Below are 17,209 nucleotides of genomic sequence, written 5' to 3' on the forward strand. Positions count from 1 at the left end.
ATAGAAATGCATCTGCTTGGTGTAATTACACCAAGGTGTCAGACACACCATCCCTCCAAGTCCCAGCACAATTGCCACAAGGCATCTTTTTTTATCTGTGGGGACAGAATTTGGCCTGGTATCCCTGCAAATGCCAAAGGTGGTCCATGCAGCATTGGAAAGCTTTCATTGCTAACGCCCAATTTGAAACTTTTAAAAGAACAAAAACATAGAGGGAAAAGATCATTTGAACAATATGATCCAAATTGTGATGACAGTGTTCAAGCGTGGAACAGGGCTCAGAGGATTTCAGCTGCAATCTTTTCACCACGGGTAGCATGGGGAATAGCCTTGGCCCAGTTGGATCAAATGGGTTGCTGGCTGAGTGGGCACACTCGTGCCATCTCTCTTGCACTGACATGTTGGCGGATGTCAACAGTGTGAGGCAGGCAACTCTCCAAAACAGAGCAGCAATTGATTGTCTGTTGCTGGCACGTGGGCACGTGTGTGAAGAGCTTGAAGGAATGTGCTGCATGAACCTGTCATATCATTCAAAATCTAACCATGAAAACATAAAACAATTACAAGAAGGTATAACCAGACCTGGAGAAGTTACTGGATCTTGTTTGGATGGTGTGTTTGATTACTTCAATCTATCCTCATTATGGAGGGAACTTTTAAAAGTAGGGTTTTATATTTTAGTAGGACTTGTAATTCTTCTGCTCTTTGTGCCATGCATTTTTCAGTGCATGTGGCAGGCCCTGAATAAGGCTGCCAAAGATGTGGTTTTGGTGCAAAGAGAAGGGGGAGATGTCAAAACCGAGGACACCCCTCTGGTTGCCCTGGATGGCTCGAGCCCCTGGCAGAGGGCTGGGGAGTCCTGGCAGGAAACCAAAGACACTTGGGATTTTGGTTTTAACCCATGGAGCAAATTACCAACCTTGTATGAAGAATTACAAATCACAAAATTTTAAGTAGAATGATAATGAATTTGTCACAGGGTGCAAAGTGGAATTGTAGGGATTTTACTATAGGGGTCTAAGAGGCAAGATGGAGGGATTTGGGTGTTGTCCTGTCCTTCTTCCTTCTTCTTCCTAGCCTCCATCTTCCTGGTGATGCTGGCACTTTTGGATTGCTTTAGGGTAGAAGTAGACAGTTTAACATAGGTGATAGGTATTGGAAAATAATGGTAAATAAAGTACACACAGTTCTTAGTATACAATGTTGACACCAGCCCAAGGGCGGGCAGTGTGCCTCGGATAGGTCTGCTAGACAGACCTCTGCAGGTCAGAAAAAGAATGTTTTAGGTAAGAGACAATAAACAACCTTGAAAACCAGAGCCAAGGAATTCTGACTCCTTCTTCGACCATCAGGAAGAAAAGACTCTTAGGGTCATCCTGACCGCAGGAAACCTGAAAGTGACCCAGTTCAGAGGGAACCCTTAACGTAAAACTTCAGAATAATTTAGATTGGATATCCTCTTTTGAAGTAACCAGTCCAAAAACCTGTTCCAAATAGGGCCCAGCTGTTCAGGTCACCCAATTTCCAGTCAAAATTTTAGTATCTCCAAGAGTTGGGATCCATCTTCTTTTAAGGGATCCTTCCCTTAGAGAGTTTCATCCAATTACAGGATTTTCCTCCACCATGAGAATGGGCACATCTTCTACTCCCAGCTTCCCCTTGTGAATCCTTGTATATCCAGCTTTCCCAACCTTCTTGCTTTACTCAGTGTCTTTTTTGAACTGGACAACCAAAAAAGGACAAATTATCTTCTTTTCTCTTTCTTTCCTTAGGCAGCAGGAGGTCAGTAACATGCCTGAGCCTTTCCAGGTTTAATCCTATTCCCTGAGTCATGGCTGTGACAGGAGAAAATGTGACCAATTCCTGGTGTCTTCCCTGCCCTTCTGGCCTTTCTCTGTGTCATGCTGTGGCACTGGATCAATGCCAGTGCACCCATGAAAATAGATTTTTCTCAAATGGTTACTGTGAGATGTGAGCAGAAACAGAGCAGAGCAGGCTAAAGCTTTGAAATAAAGGAAAACACTATATTAACCTACAACTATAATAAAAGAAAAACACAAAATTCCAACCAAAACCTTCCAAAACATTCCTCCTCCCCCTACCCAATTTGCAGCAAAGCACAGTGAGACAAAACCTTGGATTCTCAGTCAAGTGACCACCCCTCAGATAATCAATTCTCAGTTCATCAAGGGAGAGAGGAGTCTCTGTGGTACCATATTCTTCCCCAGGAAACACCGTTGAAACCTCTTCTGTTTCCATGTCAAACATCTGCCATTTTGACCTCCTCTTTCCATGCTCTCACCACCGTCCATGGACCATAAATGTTTATAGGGTTCCTTTTAAGGATGCTTTGGCAAGTACCAGAGAATGACAGTTTTTCTCATTTTTGGGACAACAGTCCCCCCCATTTTCACCTCCCCTGGGGCAAAGGATCTTCAGAACAGAGATCTTCTTCCCTGAAGACAGAGGGCACCACCACACCCTCCTCTGTTCACTTCACTCCTCACATGGTGTCCCTGCAGCAGGTCACTCTCACTCCTCACATGGTGGCACTGCAGCAGGTCACTCTCACTCCTGCACTGGCAATCACTGCAATAGGTCACTCTCCTGGCTCAAGCCATTGCATCCCCTTAAATGCAGTCTCTGTGTTACAGGAAAATTGGTTCACTCTATGGCTATACAAGAAAAAGCCCATCTCTTCCCACCTAGGATTCTTTCCCATCCTCTCCTGACATCTCAAGTCCCAGGCTGTCTCTCTTCTCTTTCAGATCAAGGATTAGTGTTTCACAAAGTTTTCTTTGTCTAAGGAAGAGTTAAAGTCTTGGGATCTGCTGCCCTCACCGTAGCTGTCCCAGGACTCCCAGAGCTGGGCACCTTCTGCCTCCCTTCTCTTTCCCCTCTGCCGACAGTGCTGTCAGCACATGATATCAAATTTCAAGGGTGGCACAGGCTCTCTCTCTCTCTCTGGGGGAGCTGCCCAGGACATCTCAGTGCTTCTCCACCCCTCCGTTCCTGCAGGGGCCGTGCCCAGTTCCACTCCCTTCACCCCCTTCTCTGTCCGGGGTTCCGGCCTCCTTCAGCCCAGGCCGCATGCCTTCCCCTGCCCCACCCGGCCTGTGGCTGGGCAGGGGAGGCCTGAACCCTTCACTGCCTGGAATAAAAGAGAGAGTTCCCCTGGGAGTTCTCTGCTTTTAACCCTCTGTGTTCTCAGAGGCATGTCCATGTCTTCCATGGTTACTCCAGGTGTCAATATTCAAATCTGATCACTGATTGGTTTGGCTATAACTTCCCAAGAAAACTCACTTCCTTGTCAACCTATGACACTTGGCTTCTGGTGACTGTCCCTGAAACACTGGGGCTGGGTTCTTTCCTTCCCAAGGAGATCACTGGGACACTGTGGGGACCTAATGAAACCAAGGGGATCATTCTGGCACCACTGGAGCCCATGGAACCAAGGTGCCATGGCTACACAGCGGGGCTTCATGGAATCTAGAGACCATTGTGACGCAGTGGGGCCTGATGGAACCATGGAGACCATTAAGACCTTTCAGGGCCTGGTGTCACCAAGGGGGCATTATGACACTTCAGGTTCTCATGGAAGCAAGGGACCACTGGGACACTGTGGGGCCCCATGGCATCAAGGGAACATGGAACAGGTCTGGCTGGCTTGGCCTCCCAGCAGCCACCTAACAGGTCTGGCTGATGTTGGGATGTCAAGGGCTGCCTCTCATCAGCTCCTGCAGCACTGGGGCTCTGTGCTTTCCTTGCTATGGAAAAGAAGTGCCCCTCTTTTCAGAGGCCCATTGCTGAAATTGGTACTCTCCCAAAAAACTTTACAAGGGTATCTCTCAGAACAAAACCTGCCAGCTCTGGCTGGCCTTGGCCTCTGGTGGTCACTTTGCATCTGCCCCTGAAAGACTGGGGGTATGTTCCTTTGTTCCTATGGAAAAAAGCTGGCTTTCATTTTAAGCGCCACAGCCACAATTAGAATTTGGCCTCCCAAATTCTGTAAATACCAGGATTGTTCCCAGACAAAAGTAGCCAGGACAGACAGGTCAGGCTGGCCCTGTGCTCTGGTGTTTTTTTTAGATTATGAAAACACCTTGGAGATGGATCAGAGGTCTGCCAAGGATGGATTTGGAGACCTTGTGCACATGTCCAGTACATATGGACAAAGGAATTCTGTGCTCTGTGCTGTTGTGCTGATTTTGTGTCATGGAAGTGATGTCCGAAAAGAAGCTGGTAGCATTTTTGTCCATGTCTGACAAGAAACCAATCAATAATTAGCTTTAAAAACTAACAGTCTGTTAAACCACTAAGGAAACTCTACATGCCTCTGTGAAGACACATGTTAAAGATGAAAAAGCCTGGGAGGGTCTCTTTCCCTTCTGGCCAGCAAAGACATAACAAGGCTGGCCCAGCCCCTGTCTCAGCCAGGCCGGGCCGGGCGGCTCCTGCCGTGGGGCCGGGCCCCTTCCCAGGGAGCCCCCCAGGCCCCATCGGCTGCCGGGCAGGGCAGGGGAGGCCGCGGGGCCGAGGCCGGGCCGGGCCATGGCTGCGGTTGCCAACACCTGGGCGCTACCGAGCCCTGCCCCGCCGCCAGCCCGGGCCCAGCCAGGATCCGCCGGGCCCCAGGAGCAGCCCTGGGCCGGGCCGGCTCGGCCAAGATTCTGCCACCCTTGGGGTTCACCCGCAAGCCCTGGGCAGGGGGAGGAGAAGCCATGGGCCCCAGCCGTGCTGCTGCTGTGTTCTGGCCTGGCTGCTGAGATCCTGGCACTGCCGCAGTGCGGCCCATCCTGACACAGCCCCAGCGCAGCCGCTGCAGAAACCTCCATCGTAAAACAGCTCCGGCCGCAAGGACCGAGCCCGGCCGGGGTCACGGAACCATCTGCAGGCCCTGGGTGAGATATTAACTCTTTCAGTGCTTCCATCCTCCCTCGAGTGAGAGAAAAGGACAAAGTGCAGGCACACAGAGGAGCAACATGAAGACACAAGGTCAGTGAAGGGGAAGTTGAGTCCCAGATGGGAGGGACGAGAAGATGTCCTTGATCTTGCGGCTGAAATCCTCTTGTAAAGCTATAGAGAAGGATGTAATTGATACATCAGACTCTCTTTTCCCCTATAATGCGTTGAAGTGTGTGGGGAGATGACTTGTTCAGCAGAGGCCTCCATGCTAAAGTAAGCAAATGTTGAAATAGCTGTGATCCCATTTGAACAGAGAAAGAGAGAAGAGTGATGAGACTCTGTGCCCTCAGGGGGAGAAGATGATCTCTGTACTCAGAGATGAAGATGATTTCAGAAGTAGGTGTAGAGAATCTTTGATCTTAAAAGCTCATCTTTAAACTAATACTCCATAAGTTAACATGACCCATAAACACAACTGTGTGAAAAGCTGTGAAAAAATGGGAGGAACTTCACTATTGCAGATTTTTTCCGGGTGGCTGCTATTCATGGAAATTGAGAGCTATGAGGGAACTGTTTTCTTATGGTGAAGTCTCCATAACATTAACAAGAGTAATTTCTCTACTAAGTGAACTGAAGAAAGACTATTCGAGAGGTGGTAAAATGACTGGAAATATTAGGTTTTGTCTCTTCATATTCTCAGTAAGAAAGAAAAGGTTGTAGGGAGAAGTGTTCTGAAACTTCTGTTCTGATTCTCATTACTCTTTCTTGTAGTTATTGTTAATAAAATTTTCTTTATGCCTTTTTACAGTTTTGAACCTGTTTTGCCTTTCTCCTAATGCTATCTCACAGCACGAAATGAGTAAGAATATTTTAGTGAGTGCACTGGTATTTAGCCAACACTGAATCCACCACAATAACTGATGCATTGGCCAAGAAATCTCAAATTGGTGAGCAAAAATATTAGAGAAACATTCCTGATGAACTGCATGAGAGCAGAGGGAAATCTAGGCAGAGCCAAGGTTTGTCAGGACTTGCTGATTCTAATGAGCCCTGAGGTGCCTTTGGAGCTGAGCCCTTGAATCTCAGGACCTGAGAGGAGATTGCACATACCTGTCCAGGAGTCAAAATCAGAGGAAACATCCAAAGTGTCTCAAAGCGTTAATGGGGTCCCACTGAGGTCCATCCCCAACACAGGCTCCTCATGGACACCTTGGAGGAGAGAATTGGAAGCCAGGATGGCACAAAAAATAATCTCAGAGACTCAGTGTGGGAAGGAGAGTCCAAAGTATTTTAAAAACCTTGAGTATCTCAAAGTATTAATGAGCCTCACTAAGTGTCAGTACAAAGCTCTCAAGGGACTTGTTAAAGCAGATAATTGGGGCCATGATTGCACAAACCTATCCCAGTCTGTATCAAAGGGGAAACACCAAGTACCTTCAAATAACTGAAGTACCTTGAAGCATTAATGAGCCCCACTGAGTGTTGTTACTGACAAAGCTTCTCCAGGGACTAATTACAGCAGATAATTGGAGGCCATGATTGCACAAACCTCCCAGAGTGTCCAAGGCAAAAGCAAAATCCAAAGTCCTTTGAAAAACCTGCACTCCCTGGGAGCATTCAGGAGCCCCCAGGGCCATTGCTGAGCAAGGCTCCCCAGGGACTCCTTCCAGCAGATCCCTGAGGCCACTGGGATGTGGGCTGGGGGGGGATGAGGGCAGGACAAGGGGCTGACAGTGCCCAGCCTGGCTGGGGCTGTGCCAGGAGGCCCCAGGGCCTCAGGACAAGGTGTCTCCTCCCAGCCCTTGCTGGCACAGACCCTGCTGCTGTGCCCCAGGCCACCAAGACTTGGCTTCTCTTTGTCCCCACCTGTCATCACTGCCTCCAGTTCTCTGCTCTGCCTGGGGCCTGGGGACACTTTCTCAGTCGTGTCCCTCAGTGGGACCCATTAAAAGTCCAAGAAACTTTGGAGTTGGATTCTGACTTGCAGTTCTGGAGAGATTTCTTCAGCTGCCTCTCAGGGACTGATGTTCACAGCCTGAGCACAAAGCCCCAGAGGGTCATTAAAGTCCTGGTGCTGTGTCTGTGCTGCTGAGCTGGGCTGGGCTCCTGGCACAGAGGCAGCTCCTGGTAAGCAAGAAGAGCTTCAAAAGCACATTTCTCTTGATGAGCAGCTCTTCTGCCAGCCCAGCAGGACTGGGGCACTGCCTGCAGCCAGCCCGGGCACAGACCAGAGGCACAGAGAGCTTCAATCAGTCAGGGCTGGGAAGGTGCTGAGAAGTGCCTGGGGCAGAATCACTGCCAGCCCTTGGCACAGGAACCTCTGGCTGCAGGACAATGCAGCTGCAGCTCCTGGAGCCATCTCCTAAAGCTGGAACATGCCAATGCCTGCAGACCCTGTGAGTACATTCTCTGATTGTCTCTTGTGCAGAGCAGCCAGGGGTGCCCAGGGCTGTCCTGCAGAGCAGGCTCCTGCAGCCCAGGGCGCTGTGCTGGGGCAGGGACTCTGCTGCCTGCCAGGGACAGCTCTCAGCCAGCCCGGGGAGATGCTCCCAGCACTGGGGGACAAGATGTGGGGGGAAGGAGACAGCTGGTAAGGCGTGGAAGTGTCCTCCCTGTGTGGGGAGGATGCTGCATTGTTCAGGTCTGCTCCCAGCATGGCATTTAACTCCAGAATATTTCCGAGTAGATTATACAGGCAGCAGAACTAGTCAGGGGCGGCATAAAAGGGAAAATCCGGAATTTTTATTCTACTTCTCTGGGTTGACTGTATGGTAATTGCACATAGATATTAACCTTTTAGGTCAGCTTAAGAAAAACTTTTTTTTTTTTTTCACAGTTATTCCTAAATCATGTAGTAACAGAAATCACCACAGGGCCCCTTCCAGGCAGCATCAGTGTCACTTTTCCAGCCTGCTCAGGGTTGCTCTGATGTTGCCATCAGAGCCTGCAGAGCCAGAGCTGCCCCTGGGCAGTGCCAGAGCTGGGAGGGGTCTGCCGGGCAGAGCTGAGCCCCCAGGGCTGGGCTGGGCTCTGGCAGCACTGGCAGGGCCCAGCCCTGGGCACAGGGAAGCAGCTGCTGGCAGGGACAGCTCCAGGCAGCAGAGCCCTGGGCAGGCAGTGGGGGGAAAGTGCCCCCAGGCTGTGCTCGGATATTTAAAGTCCTCTGCAAACCCAACTATTCCATGATTGCTTTTTTTACAGACCCCACTGCCAAGGCAGCACAAATGTCCAACAGCAGCTCCATCAGCCACTTCCTCCTGCTGGCATTGGCAGACACGCGGCAGCTGCAGCTCCTGCACTTCTGCCTCTTGCTGGGCATCTCCCTGGCTGCCCTCCTGGGCAACGGCCTCATCATCAGCGCCGTAGCCTGCGGCCACCACCTGCACATGCCCATGTTCTTCTTCCTGCTCAACCTGGCCCTCAGCGACCTGGGCTCCATCTGCACCACTGTCCCCAAAGCCATGCACAATTCCCTCTGGGACACCAGGAACATCTCCTACACAGGATGTGCTGCACAGCTCTTCTTCTTTCTGTTCTTCATCTCAGCAGAGCTTCTCCTCCTGACCATCATGTGCTACGACCGCTACGTGTCCATCTGCAAACCCCTGCACTACGGGACCCTCCTGGGCAGCAGAGCTTGTGCCCACATGGCAGCAGCTGCCTGGGCCAGTGCCTTTCTCTATTCACTGCTGCACACAGCCAATACATTCTCCCTGCCTCTGTGCCATGGCAATGCCCTGGGCCAGTTCTTCTGTGAAATCCCACAGATCCTCAAGCTCTCCTGCTCCAAATCCTATCTCAGGGAACTTGGGCTCATTGCAGTTAGTGCTTGTTTAACATTTGGCTGTTTTGTGTTCATTGTTTTTTCCTATGTGCAGATCTTCAGGGCTGTGCTGAGGATCCCCTCTGAGCAGGGACGGCACAAAGCCTTTTCCACCTGCCTCCCTCACCTGGCCGTGGTCTCTCTGTTCCTCAGCACTGCAGTGTTTGCCTACCTGAAGCCTCCCTCCATGTCCTCCCCATCCCTGGATCTGGCCCTGTCAGTTCTGTACTCAGTGGTGCCTCCAGCCCTGAACCCCCTCATCTACAGCTTGAGGAACCAGGAGCTCAAGGCTGCAGTATGGAGAATGGTGACTGGATGCTTTCAGAAACATTAAACTCATGGCCAATTTCTGAAAATCACTTGTAATAAAAGTCATCTTCTATACTTCTTGTTGGTTTCATTTTGGAGGTTCTTTTTCCCTGTTTTAGTTTTCCCATATTGTCCACAAATAAATGCCATTGCTTGTGCCATTTCTCATTTTCTTTCTCTCCACCTTCCCTGTAGCCACAGACTGTGTCAATGAGGGCCTGCACTCTCAATTGTTTTAAAGGAACTAAAGGATCTCCCAGCAGAGTTTTCTGCAGAGATGCCCTTTTGTTGCCTTCTCCAGAGCTGCAGCAGCAATGTCTGTGTGCAGAGCTGGGGGCAGATCAGTGCTGGCACAGCAGCTGTGCCCAGCAGCAGCAGCAGCACTTGGTGTTGCCAGTGCTGCTGCCGTGGCCCTGCCCCGCTGCCCTGGTGGCCCTGGTGTTGCTGCAGGGCCTGAGTGCTCTCGGGGCCGGGCACAGTCCTGGGGGTGGCAGTGCCGGGGCTGCAGCAGGGACAGGCCATGGGCACTGCTGGGGCAGCGCTGACGCCTCAGGCCAGGCCCTGGGGGCTGCAGGATCCTTGCCCAGGCTCTCTCAAGAACACGGCCAGGCCAATGCTCAGCACAGAAAAGCCCCAGGGTGAGCAGCCCCAGGCTGGCCGTGGGCAGGCTGGGGGCAAACAGCATGGCTGGGGCTCTGCAAGGGCCCTGGGGGAGATGGGAAGGAGCAGCAGAGCAGGGGCTGATCCATCCCCAGTGCGCTGCATAGCCCAGGGCAGCGTCCCAGAGCATCCTCATGGAGCTGCCAACAACATCCCCCCTCTGCAGCCCTGGCCTCTCCCCCAGCTCACACAGGTGCCACATCCTTGCAGGCACAGCCACGGCAGCACTGGCTCAGGAGCCCCTGTTTGCATTGCACAGAGCAGGCAGGAGCACCCCCATGCTGCTGCTGTGGGGACATGAACCTGAGGGAGCACAAATGCCATCAGCCCCTGGGGCCAGCAAGGGCTGGGGGACACCAGGGAAACCACTCAGCTCTGTCCTGGCCTCTGCAGTCAGCCAGAAAGTTTGTTCCCATCAGCTGGGAGTTTCCTGTGCCACTGCAGACACTGTTGCTCAGAGCCAGGGCTGCCTGGCAGCCACCCCCAAACTGCCACAAGCATTTCCTTGGCTTCACCTTTGCTTTCTTTACCCATTCCTGATCCAGATTACTTCCTATTCCCCATCTCTATCCCCTCCCCTGCAAATAGCCCATCCCTGTTTGCCCTTTCCTCTCTGGGCCCACTCGCCATTGCAGTTCCTGACTTGGCACCATGGGAACGTCCCTTGGGCAGCAGGATCATCCTCCAAGTGCTGCAGCAATTGTCTGCAGGCTCCTGCAGTGCCTGCTGCTGCTCCCTTGCCAGAGGCACCCCAGGCCAGGGGGGCACATCTGGGCTGCTGTGTCTGCCTGTGGGGCTCCCTGTTCTGGGCAATGAGGAGGAGCTGCAGAGGCTCTGCAGCACTGACAGGATGGGCTTTGGGGCTGGCAGGAGAAGCTGAGGCACCTGGGCTGCTGGAGCTTCTGAAGAGGAGGCCCAGGGCTCATCGTGCAACTGCCCCAAGGGTGGTTCCAGAGAATCCCAGAATCAGCAAGGTTGGAAAAGACCCTGGAGATCATCAAGTCCAACCTGTGCCCTGACACTGCCTTGTCTCCCTGAGCCTCCTTTTATACAGGAAAAACAAGCTGAGCTCCCTCAGCTGCTCCTCACAGTATTTGCGTTCCAGACTCCTGACCAATCTTGTTCTTCTCTCAACATGCTCCAGCCCCTCCAAGACTTTCCTAAATTGGGGGCCGAGAACTGGACACAGCACTCGAGGTGTGGACTCACCAGGGCCCAGCACAGGGGAAGAATCACTGCCCTGCTCCTGCTGGCCACACCATTCCTGATCCAGGCCAGGAGCCATTGGCCTTCTTGGCCACCTGGGCACACTGCTGCCTCATGTCCAGCCTGCTGTCCATCAGTCCCTGCAGGTCCCTTTCTGCCTGGCTGCTCTCCAGCCACTCTGTCCCCAGCCTGTAGTGCTGCAGGGGTTGTTGTGTCCAAAATGTAGGACCCGGCACTGGGACTTGTTAAACCTCACCTTGTTGGATTTGTTCCCTGGATCCAGCCTGTCCAGGGCCCTGTGCAGAGCCCTCCTCCCCTCCAGCAGATCCACAGTCACACCCAGATGGTGTCATCTGCAAATTTGCTGATGCTGGACTCAATCCCCTCATGCAGATCATCAGTGCACACATTGAAATCCACCCTGGCTGGCTCTGATCCCTCGGCCATCCTGTGGGTGCTCTGTGATGGCACTCAAGGTGATCTGTTCCATAACCTTGCCAGGCACACAAGTCAGGCTGACAGACCTGGAGTTCCCCAGATCCTCCTTCCACCCCTTCTTGGGGATGGGCTCACATTGGCACCTCCACTCCTCTTGCACCTCCCTGCTGAGCCAGGACTGATGGTAAATGATGGAGAGCAGCTTGGGGAGCTCATCCACCAGCTCCCTCATCCCCCTGGGATGGATCCCATCTATTCCCAGAGACACCTGTGAGCACCTGAGTGGCTCAGCAGGTCCCCAGCTGCTTCCTCCTGTATTCCAGGGGGGCTGTTCTGCTGCCTGTGCCCATCTACCAGCTCAGGAGAACGCTTGTCCTGAGGATGGCCTGTCTTATTGTTGAAAACTGAGGCAAAGAAGGGGTGAAGTACCTCAGCCCATTCTTCATCTTTGGTAACCATATCCCTCACAATAAGAAATGCGGGTTGTCCTTACCCCTCCTTTTGCCATTAATGTGCTTATAAATACATAATAATTATCCTTCACAGAAGTATCCAAGTTAAGTCCTATTTGATCTTTCACCTCTCTAATTTTTCTATCTGCACAACCTAACAACATCCTTAAACATTTCTTGATTTACCTACCCCATGTCCAAAGGTGCTGCACCCTCTTTTTAACCCCTAAATTCCTGCAAAAGCTCCATGCCCAGCCAGGCCAGTCATTTCCCCCTCTGGGTCATCTTTCTGCACAAAGGGACAGCCTACTCTTGATCCATCAAGGTTTCTTTGCTGAAGTGTGTCCATCCTTCCTGGAACCCTGTGTTTTTAAGGGCTGTTTCCCTTAAAAAGAATCAGTTCCTGACTTGGTACTCCCGAAATCTGCATCCTTAATAGGCCAAAGTCTGCCCTTAAAAGTCCAGTGTAGAAGATTTATTGATGCCCCTCCTTCTTTCATGGAATATTTAAAAACTCAATAATTTCATGGTCTTCATGGTCACTGTACCCCAAACAGCCTCTGACCAGCACTTCTCTCACCAGCCCTTCTCTGTTTGTGAGCAGTAGGAGACAGAGCTTTCCTTGGGAGTGGGAATTGCAGGAAACCTCCCCAAAGTGCAGCTAGGAAGGTTCAGCCTGGAGCTGAGGAGAAAGCAAAGTCCCTGCCAGGGTAGAATTGTGGTGCTCGAGGTGTGGCAGCGTGAGGCTGGGCCATGGCCGGCTCTGGGTGCCAGGAGCCGGCAGCGCTGGGTGCAGGGAGCCCAGGGAGAGCACAGAAACGCTGGCTGAGAAATGCTGGGGCACAGCGAGATGGGCGAGTGCAGCCGGCCAGGGCACAGGAGCAGCACGCACAGGGGGCACAGCCTGCAGGACAGATGGCCAAGGGCTGGGCAGGGCTGGCAGGGCCACAGGCACCCAGGCCTTTGTGCCCTGGGCTCGGGCAGCGCCTCTGGAGGCCCCACAGCAGGAACTTTCCTGGCAGGGGCTGCACTTTGGCTCTCCCTCAGCCTCCCTGGCCAGGCTGGCAGGGGCTGCAGGTTTATGGCATTTGTCCTTGCTGCCCCTCGCATCGCCCTGCCCCACAGAGAGCCCCGAGCCACCTGTGAGGGACAGGCCCTGCTGGCCCAGGCTGGGCTCAGGGCTTGGCCTTTCTGCTTCCCCCAGCCAGCCCAGGCCTTGCTCAGCATTGCAGTTCCCTGCCCAGAGCCTTGGGCTCCCTGCACTCCTGGCCTCAAGGATCTGCTCTCAGCAGTCCCTGGGGAGCCTTTGGCTCTCCCTGCCCTCACTGGGGCCCAGCCATGCTCCAAGGCACTTGGAGTTTTGCTGCTGACTGCTTGAGCAGCTTCTTCATCCTTCCCTCAGTGCCTGAGGCTCCTGGACCCAGCTCCAAATCCACCGTGGGGCTGATTAAAACACAGAAAACCCTCAGGAGCTCTTTGTCTCCCTTCAATTGTCTTCAAGTCTCCAGGGCTTGTGCAGTGATTGGAGTCAGTTTGGAGTTCTGTTAAGGAGGAAGATGTCAAAGTGCACCTCATGATTTTTGGTTTTTTAATCACATGTGTGGATTTGGTTTGTTTTTTTTTTTCATTGCAGAGAAGAAGTGATAGAAGCATTCCTCAAGTGATCTTGATGCTGAATGTCTCCTGAGGAGGTCTGGGCACGGAGAAGAACAAGCCCCTTTTGGGCTGACCCTGTTTCGACAACCTGCCTCCTCACCCCCAGCCTCACCATGTCTGTCATAACCCACCTGGGACTGACATCCCAAAATATAAAAAAATGTTAATGTAATTTATTCTTTTATTTTATTCTGTAACACATTATTTTGTGTGATTATTTAATTATGTATATATTTATTTTCATTTATAATATTCACAATGGTTTTTCTTACCTAGTTTTTATATTTGCATAAAAAATCTATACACTTTTCCTAGCCAAGAACATTAATGTTCTTTGGTTCTATGTAGCACAATCCCTTTCCTTAATTAATTAAGGTCTATTGGCTATTTATTTCTTCCTCTTTATGGTAATTAGTAATATGTCCAGTCATTTTGTCATCATTTTTATCATCTTTTTCTCAGACAGGGGCATGGGAGAGCCCTTTGGTGTCCAGGAAGACATTTCTGGGGCACATTGGAGGCAGTTGTGGGTCTGGGGAGGGAATTTAGAAAGAACTTGAGGGTACGGACTACACCTGGGGGAGCCGGGTGGGCACTTAGAGGGGCACTCAGGAATTCTGAGGGACAGTTCGGGGTCGAGGGGAGCACCTGGGGGTGCAGGGGGGCCCTTGGAGGTCAGGGAGGGGAATTTGGGGCCCTTCGGGGTCCGGGCGGGCCCTTGGGGGGCTCGAACGGGGCTCTCTGGGGCGCGGGGGGTGATGGGAGCTGTAGGCGCGGGTATACTATGGTTAAACGGGGCCGCAGAGCACCACGGGAGTTGTAGGCGCAGCTGCAATGGCTTTTGGCGATGGCGGGGCATGACGGGAGATGAAGTCCCGGCTCGAAGAGCGCTGTACGTGCGCCGCGGCGCATGATGGGAGCTGTAGTCCCGGAAGTGGCTGGACCGCGGTGTTTGGGGGTTCAGGAAGGCACTTGGGGAACACTTCAGGGTCCGAGCCACGAATTGAGGTCCTCGGAGGGAACGTAAATGGTTCGGGAATACCTGGGGGGCGCTTGGGGAGCTCCAACCGGGCTCTTCAGGGCGCGGGGCACGGCACGAGTTTTAGGTGCGGGACTGTGCTCTGAGGGGCTCCGGGGCCGCGGGGGATGAGAGGAGATGAATTCCCAGAAGCGGCTGTGCCGGGCATTTGTGGGGTTGGGAGCACTCAGGGGATCCGGGGACGCTTTTGCGGGGTCCCGAATGGGCGCTGAGGGGCACTGAGGGATCCTGGAGGGTCTGGGGTACACTTACGGGACAGATGGGGGGCGGATGCCGGGGTGGGTTCTGTGGAGCGCGGGGCATGACGGGTGTTGTAGTCCCTGCTCCAATGGGGCTTTAACGGGCCGCAGGGCATGACGGGAGTTGTAGGCAAAAATAAAAGATGGCGCTGACACCAGGCACTGCTCCCAAGGCCTCACTCCTTTTGCTGATTGGCTGCTGGCTTTGATTGGCAGGACCATCGGCAAATGGGAGACAGTGGAGGCGGGAACAGCCCATTCAACTCCTCCAGTCCCTCCCAGCACAGCCCAGTTCATCCCCAGTACAGACCACTACGACCCCAGTGCCTCTCCAGTCCCTTCCAATACACCTGAGTTCATTCCTAGTCCCTTCCAGTTCCTCCCACTGTCATCCACAGTATGGCCCAAGGCCTTCCAATCTTCTACACTGTGTCCCCAGTGATCCCAGTTTGTCCCAGTATCCCCCAATGTCACTCCCAGTGTGTCTCAGTGTCTCCCACAGCGTTCCAGTGTTCCCCAGTATGTCCCAGTCCTCCCCAGTGTTTCCAAGCACAGTTTAATGTCTCACGGTTGCCGTGGCAGCCAAACCCAGCAGTGGGGTCAGGGCAGTGTCCATGGCCACAGCCCCTTGCAGTGGCCCAGTGCAGCTTGAGCTGATGATCCACCCTCACAGCTGGCCCAGGGCAGCCTGCAGGGGTTTTGGTGGCACCTTGGGCTGGCACACACCTGAGGAGTGTGTCTGTGTTCAGTGGGGAAAGTCAGGAGTTTTTGATTGCTTCAAAAAAGACAAAAAGGGAAAACCCCTCTTAGGCTGAGTGCAGCCAGTCTGCAAGCACAGCAGGTCCCAGGTGAGTGAGGACAGACAGGATGGGGCTGGGGAGTGTGGAGCAAGGTTGTCCACACTGGGTCAGAGCTCAAGGCACAGCTTCTCTGAGCAGGCCAGAGCTCCTGAGGAGAGACCCTGGATCAATATCAGTCACAGAATGCTGCAATCACCTCTGATCTAAAGAGAAATGTAATAAAATAAACCCTTTAAAATAGGTATGTGTATGTCTTACAAGCTCTTTGAAATATTTCTCCATAATTGGACTTGGAAAACTTTAATGACACTCTCAGGGCTTTGGTGTTGTTTACATCAGACTCCGTCCCTGAGAGAGTCTTCAAAGAACTTTTTAAGAACTCAAGGTTAAATTGAAACTCTGAACTTTCTTAAAGTTTTAATGGGTCCCACTGAGGGACACGACTGAGAAAGTGTCCCCAGGTTCCAGGTAGAGCAGAACACTGGAGGCAGTGATGACAGGTGGGGACAAACAAGGCAAAGGTGTCTCTGGTGCTGAGCAAACCTGGATGTGTTTCAGGAATGCAAAGGGCCAAGGCCTGAGCCCCAGCCCCTGGCCAGGCAGATCCTGTCCCTCCCTCATTGCTCAGGGCTCTTCCCGGGATGGGCTCTGGGATGTGGGGATGTGCAATGCCAAGGGCAGCACCATGGGGCGGCCCCTGCCAGGCTGCTGAGCAGGGACAAGGAGGCAATGAGGCCCCAGGGCTGCAAGGGTCACTTGTCCCCTCGTGGCCTCAGGCCCAGGGCCAGCAGCCATGGCCAAAGTGCTGCCCAAGTTGGCTGTGTCAGGGCCTTGCAGCTGCTGCCCATCCCTGTGCCCTGTGCAGCCCAGGCTGTCCTACGGTGTCCCTGCCCTGCGCCTCTGTCCCTGCAGGCTGTCGTCATCCCCCGGCTGCCCCACCTGGCTGGCCCCTTCCTTTTCTGACAGCTCTGCCTCTTGCCTGCCTCTGCCTGCCCACACAAAGCCTTGGGCTGCTCCAGGCTCTGATTGGGGGATATTTTGCACCACAGCCTTGCCCGGGAGGGAAATTCCTTTCTCCTAGTGTCTAGTCTGGGTCTCCCCAGCTGCCCTTGGTGCCATTATCTCTTTCTCTGGCTGTTTTATACAATAAAGAAAAACTCCGAGATGTGTGAAACCACCCTTCAATCCCTCCCCAGCTACTCTTATTCTGTCCTCAATCTCCACACCACTGAGCCCAGAGTCTGCCGCCTCTCACTGCTGGTTATGGGATGAGGCCTCCAAACCCCATCTTGAGAGGTTTGTGGGTCCTCTCCAAGGTCTGTGAAAATGAAAACAGTGGTCAAAGTTATTTTCTCCCAAATCTTGCAGTGACAGAACAAGGCTCAGTATCTTTGAACTGAATGAGGGCAGATTTACAATTGTTTAAAGGAGGAAATATTTTACATTTATGAGAATGGCACAAAACTGCAACTGTTCTTGCAGAGAAGTGGATTCCCCATCTCAGGAATTATCTAAGAGCAAGAGCTTTGTACAACCTGACCCAATGAAACCCTGTCCCCTCCCTGAGGACAGAATTCCTGTTGTGTGTGTTCTCTGATGTGCTGGGTGCCCTCACAACGCTTCTGGCCAGAATGTCTGCTGAGGGCAGCCAGGCTGCTGCAGGGGCAGTGACCTCACAGCCA

General features: G+C 52.6%; 2 protein-coding genes and 2 long non-coding RNA genes across 4 annotated transcripts in view; 3 read left to right on the forward strand and 1 right to left on the reverse strand.

Annotated features, from left to right (window-relative positions):
• LOC135284527 (zinc finger protein OZF-like) overlaps positions 1-17,209 on the forward strand; it is a 145,567-nt gene that overhangs the window by 88,340 nt on the left and 40,018 nt on the right. The window lies entirely within an intron of this gene.
• LOC135284613 (uncharacterized) lies at positions 948-3,537 on the reverse strand. Its single transcript, XR_010349876.1, has 3 exons — positions 3,304-3,537; positions 1,306-1,391; positions 948-1,114 (listed from the first exon to the last, which is right to left on the reverse strand). It is a non-coding gene; the product is annotated as an uncharacterized LOC135284613 (long non-coding RNA).
• LOC135284615 (uncharacterized) lies at positions 3,644-5,706 on the forward strand. Its single transcript, XR_010349880.1, has 2 exons — positions 3,644-3,693; positions 4,923-5,706. It is a non-coding gene; the product is annotated as an uncharacterized LOC135284615 (long non-coding RNA).
• On the forward strand, positions 8,475-9,112 carry LOC135284607 (olfactory receptor 14J1-like). Its single transcript, XM_064396219.1, has one exon. The coding sequence runs from the start codon at positions 8,475-8,477 to the stop codon at positions 9,060-9,062; it is 588 nt and encodes a 195-aa protein (XP_064252289.1). The 3' UTR covers positions 9,063-9,112.

Source organism: Passer domesticus, chromosome 21, assembly GCF_036417665.1.
Source record: "Passer domesticus isolate bPasDom1 chromosome 21, bPasDom1.hap1, whole genome shotgun sequence".
In the NCBI taxonomy this organism is placed as follows: domain Eukaryota; kingdom Metazoa; phylum Chordata; class Aves; order Passeriformes; family Passeridae; genus Passer; species Passer domesticus.

Coding starts and splice junctions, on each gene's coding strand:
- LOC135284607 (XM_064396219.1), top strand. CDS start 8,475: ATGTGCTACGACCGCTACGTGTCCATCTGCAAACCCCTGCACTACGGG.